The 6,786-nt window shown below is 34.8% G+C and overlaps 2 protein-coding genes across 3 annotated transcripts in view; both read right to left on the reverse strand.

Annotated features, from left to right (window-relative positions):
* The window catches only part of LOC100634358 (helicase domino-like), an 85,481-nt gene that overhangs the window by 9,048 nt on the left and 69,647 nt on the right, over positions 1-6,786 (reverse strand). For both annotated transcript variants that reach the window (XM_019996604.1, XM_019996603.1), the window contains 2 exons: positions 4,533-4,664; positions 4,260-4,290 (listed from right to left, as the gene is read on the reverse strand). In XM_019996604.1, the coding sequence (XP_019852163.1) occupies positions 4,260-4,290; positions 4,533-4,664 (163 nt within the window). The remainder of the gene's footprint in view (positions 1-4,259; positions 4,291-4,532; positions 4,665-6,786) is intronic.
* On the reverse strand, positions 2,226-3,742 carry LOC109582044 (protein ANTAGONIST OF LIKE HETEROCHROMATIN PROTEIN 1-like). The gene has a single exon (XM_019996608.1). The coding sequence runs from the start codon at positions 3,586-3,588 to the stop codon at positions 2,710-2,712; it is 879 nt and encodes a 292-aa protein (XP_019852167.1). The 5' UTR covers positions 3,589-3,742; the 3' UTR covers positions 2,226-2,709.

A 6,786-nucleotide genomic window follows, 5' to 3' on the forward strand; every position in this document is an offset into this window, starting at 1 on the left:
CAAACACAGTTGATGTGCTCGACTTCACCTTCTTCATATAATCCAGAATAGCTTGCAGCCGCTTCGCGGCCTTAGCCATTCTGACAATTAGAGCCACACCTTTTATTTCAGGCACACTTCAGTGGCTGCAGCAAGCAATAGTAACAGCAAATTAGTAACACAATATTATTTAGAGAACTACATTAATGTTTCATTTTATATAATATCACAATGATTGTGGCTAGGACTTGTGCTAAGTAGAACCCTTTATTGTGAAGCAAGGGTACATTGATGATCTTTATGTATGTCCAACCTAGGTAGTGTACCTCTATTTTCAAACCTCTGCTGCTTCTACTTAAGTTCCTAAAAGTTTGTTCATCAACACTGCTGCTTGGAAGAATTTCTTCCCCTTATTAATTAATCCAAAAATAAAAAAGCTAACAAAGTAGACAAATAAAGCAACATTAACAAGTTGCCCTAAGCACCTTCCTTTTTTGATATGATTGATACCCCAAAAAATCTTACCTAATCACTTAACACTGCAAGACTTTCTCCTCAAATAGAAACAGCCAGAACAACTAAACATCATCAATTAAAGTTTGTATGCTATAACAAATAGAGCCCAACAAATCTATGCTACATTGTTTAAAATTTGAACAAAATTTTAAAAATAAGTCTATGTGCCACCATTACTGTATGAGCAGCAACAGGGTCATTACAGCACACATTTGCAAGGCTGCAGCAGTGAAAAAGAGGCTGAAGATTTATTCTGTCTAAAAAATTTCACTCAGTTTCACTGAATTGGTTTAAACTGTTATACAAATTGTGGTAAGGGCATGCACTTTCATGCTTTCATTATTGATTGCATTCAAACTTGTTGGCCTATTATTTAATCTTGGAAATCCTTTACCCAAATACCATTGACAATACAGTCAAAAAATAAAAGTACCCAATAACTTGTGCTACCACTCTTTCTTAAACAAGCAAAACAGTGTAAAAATATTCCTATAATTGTTTTCACCACCTTGTAAGTACAGCTGGGTTCTTATTAAGACTTATGAAGGTTCCTCTACCTTCTAATGTTTCCAGAAAAAACTTTAGACAGTATCTCTATGTTCTTTCGCTGTTAGAATGTTCATAACTTTGTCCCATGTGTAAACCGCCATTTTGTTTGCCGTGACCACACCCACTTACGTAACGTGGGCGGGTGGTTGCTAAAGCCTGGTTTACAATATACGCAAATCATTGCGTATCGTCATACTACGTCATCAATGCAATTTGTAAACAAAAATCACAAACGTACTGTTGATCGCAAGACACGCTACGCAAGACCAGTTCGAAGTTGGTCTTGCGTATGCAACTGGTGCGTCTGGCCAATCAGAAAGAGATACTTACATGGTAATTATTGCAGACCGCACCTCTTGAAAATGGAGACGGATGTTCATCAAAAGAAGACTGTAAAAAGAGGTGGAAGAGCCTAAGAGATAGATTTGTTAGAGAATTAAAAGCTGTGAAAGTAAAGAGAGTAACTGGGACCAAAGGGCCTCCACCAACATCAGACTGGCCCTACTTCCAATGCATATTATACATCAAGGATACAGTTCGGCACAGAAAGTATGTGTCTCACCTTGTTTCTAATTGCTCTTCTCTCTCTCTCACTCTGTCTCTCCCTCCTAATAGAACTACATCCAATTTACCAAGCTTAGACAAAAGTAAATGAATTAGCAAATCCTATTAGGTAGGCTTTAATTGGAATTACTAAAATTATAGTGTATTTCATTATAGTCCTGTCCCAATGGAATAGCAAGCAACATCTGTTAGTGTTGAAAAGAAACTACTAGAGATAGATCATGATGATTCATCATCTGCTGTTAGCATTAAAAGTACTTCTTCTCCTTGTCTAACTAGTCCACCACCTCACAAGAAGCGTAAGCCTAATGTTGATGAAGCAATATTGGATACTTCAAAGAGCATTCAAGATCACCGCTTAGATCAAAAGCCGACTGACTTAGATGAGGACTACCATTTCAGCACACAAGTGTATTCTACATTGAAAAATTTAGAAACACATAAGAAAGCAATGACTAAGTTACGCATACACCAATATTTAACATCTGTAAATTTAGATCTTGATGACACTTCTCTCTTTTCACATGCTATTAATGGACAAAATTAATTTCATGAATCATCATTATTATTATCTTGATGACACTTCTCTCTTTTCACATGCTATTAGTGATTTTGATTATTATTATTATTATTGTAATAGCTTGTTATGCATAATTGATTGTTAAATTGATTGTCATACATTATTGATACAATTCAGTCATATGATACTCGTTGAACATGGTAATTTTGCCAAGATAATTCACCTTCTCTTGTCAAAAAGTATTTCATAAATGTGTCTCTTACAGACACAGCTTCCCAACTACCTCTGTTACTTTTCGTACTTGCTATATTATTAATGCCAGTATCATCTTGTGTTTGCTGTTGCCACTGGCCTAAAACAACATTTCCTTCAACATCTTCAGTGTCAGCGAAACCAGGTGGACAATAAACTGGAGATTCATGTACTCAAAGGAAATTGCGCAAAATGACACAAGCCTTAACATAACTTACAACATGATCTGGAGTAGCATTAATTGGGCGTTTAAATATTCTAAACCGAGCAGCAAGTATTCCAAAAGCGTTTTCTATTGTTCGACGAGCACGACTTAATTGGTAATTGAATTAGGACTTGTCCTTTGTTATATTATTATTTCTTGGAAATGGCTTTAACAAATTAGTTCCTAATGGAAAGCCATCATCACCTACAAAGACATAGGGAGCTTTCAAATCTGATTGATCAGGTAAAGATGTTGGATCAGGTAAGTTAATTGAGTCCATTTCTAGGGACGTTCCACATGATGAGTATGATAAAATCCCACCATCACTTTCTTTTCCATTTCCCCCAATATCAACCATTAAAAACTGGTAATAAGCATCACAAACTGCTAATAGTACAACTGAGAACGTCCCCTTATAGTTGTAATATGTTGAACCACTATTATTGGATGCTTGAATCACTACATGTTTCCCATCGATTGCACCAAAACAGTTAGGAAAGTTCCATGATCTCCAAAACTGCAGGCTAATTGCTTTCCATTCTTCTATTGATTGGGGAAACTTCAAATAACTACTGACCAATGCATCCCAAATAGCACAGCATGTTTCATGTAAAACTTTACTGACAGTTGCCCAACCCATTTTGAAATTGAATGATAAAGATATCTGGGAATTTCCAGTGGCTAGAAAACGTAGAGTAAGTGCCAACTTCTCTGCTGGTGTTATGCTTGGTCTGTTACCACTAATATAACGTCTACGGGTGAGGTAAGGGGTCACTACTCTGACTAAAACATCAAATGTCTCTCTTTTCATCCTCAAATACATGAAGTGAGACTCTGGATCTGCTAACCTCATTTCTTGAAGCAGATTATGGTACTCACTATAGTGTCTTCTTAAACTGTATATATGTTTGACCCAGAGTCTCTTTGGGTGTCGCTTTCTCTTGTTTCTGCACCACAAAAGCAGTAACAGAAGCAAAAGTTCATCGTCTCTTTCTTCATCCATTTTGCTTCGCTGCTCTGGGAGAAGTAAGTCACGCCTACCCGTCTATACTGCTACTTACGTAATTGTAAACACAATTTACGCAAAAGTCCAATCCTATGCCAGCATACAGCGTCCTAACAGCACTACGTATACATATTGCAAACATAGCTTAAGGCTTGTTATTTTTGCAATACAACGTGTATAGAAGAAATGTAAGTGGTGACGTACAATCAAATATATATATATATCGCACATGGGGGAAATCAATTATAGGACAACCTGGGGGTGTAGCCTCCAGGTCGTAAAAAGTATTCTCACCAAATTATTAAATTGCAATAGAAGTATCTAGGATAATAATACATATAGCTTTTAACTTTTAATCACGAAGTCCTAACTTTCATGTAGGTTACACATCAATAACAATCATCAGAACTGCAGTATAAAGCTAAATGACAAAAATAATGCTATCCAGTTGAGTACATACTAGTACTCACTTAATATAAAGCATATAACTAATTACTACTTTATTAATCACTTGCTAGAGCCTCAGTCTTTCAGCGGCAAACAACAATAATAAAAATACATGTATATGTATTTTTTCCAAAGTTTTTCTAACCATGAATTTCAAACACACTTAACAAATAATTACATGTAGACCTATACACATTAAAATTACAAATGAATGAACTTACTGATATCAACACTTGAGTACGATTTTGGTACCTATATGAATGTGTTTAAAAAAATAGAATAAACATTGGCAACAACTTTTAGTATTGCATTTTATGACAAAAAACATGTCAATAGGTACAAATTGACTGCAGAAAAATACTTCAATTATTGATCTGAAATATAATTTTTAGAGGGGAATAATTTATGTAGTTTTAGTTTTTGCTGCTTCTGCAACCACCAAATGAATAAGAACAGAAGGTTTTGGAAATATACAACACAATAATAATTCTTACACTTGGAATAACAGAGGAGCTTGATGACGTTACTGGCACTGATGAAATGGTACCAACAGTTGATGATGGAAACTGTCCCGCTTTTCCCATTATTGGGTAAGAAATAATGGGTGTACTTGATCCAGTACAACTCTAAAAAGACAGGTATGCCACACTTACAAAAATTATAAAATAATATTTGTATGAAAAAGACAAATAGTCATGTATATAACTTATTTTTGCCTATAGGTAACAACACTACCAAAGTAGTACTAAAGGTTACTGACATATAATACAAGCCACATTATGCTTCTTCATCAGACTGTTTTACAACATTATTACCCATAAAGTTGTGGAAATGCAAGCAACAACAAATTTACAGATAATTAACAAATACATTAAACTGTCTACCGTTGTTGCATAGTGAAAACACATAGGGTCAACTACAAAACAAAGTAATAAATTGCCATTATTAATTCATTTGTACAAACAGCATTATGTGTAATACTATTATGTAATACATTGCTATTTCTATTACATAAACCGCAGGCCAGGTTTTGATTGCATATCTAATAGATTGCAAATCTGAAAAAATAACTAGTTTGCGTTTCCAACAATTGCAAGATGCTAGCCTAGCTAGCCACGCTCACAAGTTAACTGATTGTCTTGTTTCTCTCCTTTGCCATTTAAAGCTACTGCCACAGCTTGATTAACTTCCTTCAAGATGTTAGGTGGCATTGGGACTTGGCTAGATGAGGTAATTTGGGTTGAAAATAGCACAGGACACAACTCATGATGCAGTAAATGAAACACGTGTACAAAAAATGATTGATAGGTGTGGCACTTATTAATTATTATAGGCGTGGCATTCATCAATTATTACTAATTACAATTCTTTTCATTGCAAGTTGTATTCCAGACTCGCAATTCGCAATCAAAAAAAACCTCGCAATCAAAACCCAGCCTACAGTATTTTTTCTTAATACTATTACTTTTATTATAAAATTTCAGCAAAATGTAATACATTAGCATTACTAATACCAGGGAACCCTTTCATTCCTATTACTATAATTACTTTTTACTATTACCATTAGTATCAAAGGTGGCTTCATTTTTGTTTAAAATATTAACTTGTGTGTGCTCTGTTCAGTGGCATATTACAACTTTCTTATTACCACAAGTGACAAAACAAAGGCATGTGGCAGGCAAGCAAAGCAATAAGATTTCGCAAATGCAGTTCATAATACAATAAAAATATCCCTTCTTTTCAAAATTCCTTGTAACATCAGCCTCTGCTCTTTTATAAACATACCGTTTAGCTGGAAATATTTGCGGGGAATTAAATTTTGCGAGTTTGTGAATCTATTTAAAGCACAAAATTTAAATCCACAAAATAATAAAATTCATGCATGACCACAGTAGATAATGCTACAATAACTGTCAAAACCGCAAATATTTAATCCGCAACCAGGTTATTTTCAAGGATTCGCAAAATTTTTCTCCGCAAAATTAACCAGCTGTATGATAATATATCCTAACAAATTGCCTGCTTCTGTAGTGAGAGCACGAATCTATCACAAGCTAAATCCACAAGCAAAGTGTTTTTAGAAATATGACAGTGCAGGAACGCCAACCATTTATAAAAGGATGATCTCTGTTTCACTGAGTCAGCATTAAAAAACAAGGTGATTTTATGTAGCAGACACTTCTTTACCGTACACCTAAAGGTGCAAAAGGTCTGGCTAGTGACACCAGATGACTTGTTCTTATCAAAGTGCTGTCTTCTAAATTAAAGGTATTTTTGCAATTAAGGTGTAGTTTACCTAATTAACATTATACCCTACTCTCAACATTATTATTGTATTCAATATTGTGTTTATAATTTGTAATGTGTGTCTACGGGTACCATTTTCATTACACTTACATTATAAATATTTTGTGAGGTTGTTCTAAAACCATCAGTTGTTATTGCTTAAAGGGCAACTGAACTGAATTTTTTGGATTTTTCAATAATCAAGTCACAGTATTATATAGGCAGTAGCCTATATGTAGGATTGAGGTTGGTTTTTCAAGATGGCGGCTGTTTTTATGATTTTCAAACACTTATAACTCTTTTATCTTACGTTGTACAGCCTTATAAATGGCTTAAATGAGCTCTCCTTCACTGAGCGATTCTCCTGGTACCTTTAAAGTGGACTGTAATGTAGCGGGAGCTTTTCTGGAGAATAGGCCCAAATTCAAATTTCTGCAAAATTCTTCAGACTTTTCTCTTCAC

Source organism: Amphimedon queenslandica, unplaced genomic scaffold (assembly GCF_000090795.2).
Source record: "Amphimedon queenslandica unplaced genomic scaffold, v1.1 AMPQUscaffold_13404, whole genome shotgun sequence".
NCBI classification, from domain to species: domain Eukaryota; kingdom Metazoa; phylum Porifera; class Demospongiae; order Haplosclerida; family Niphatidae; genus Amphimedon; species Amphimedon queenslandica.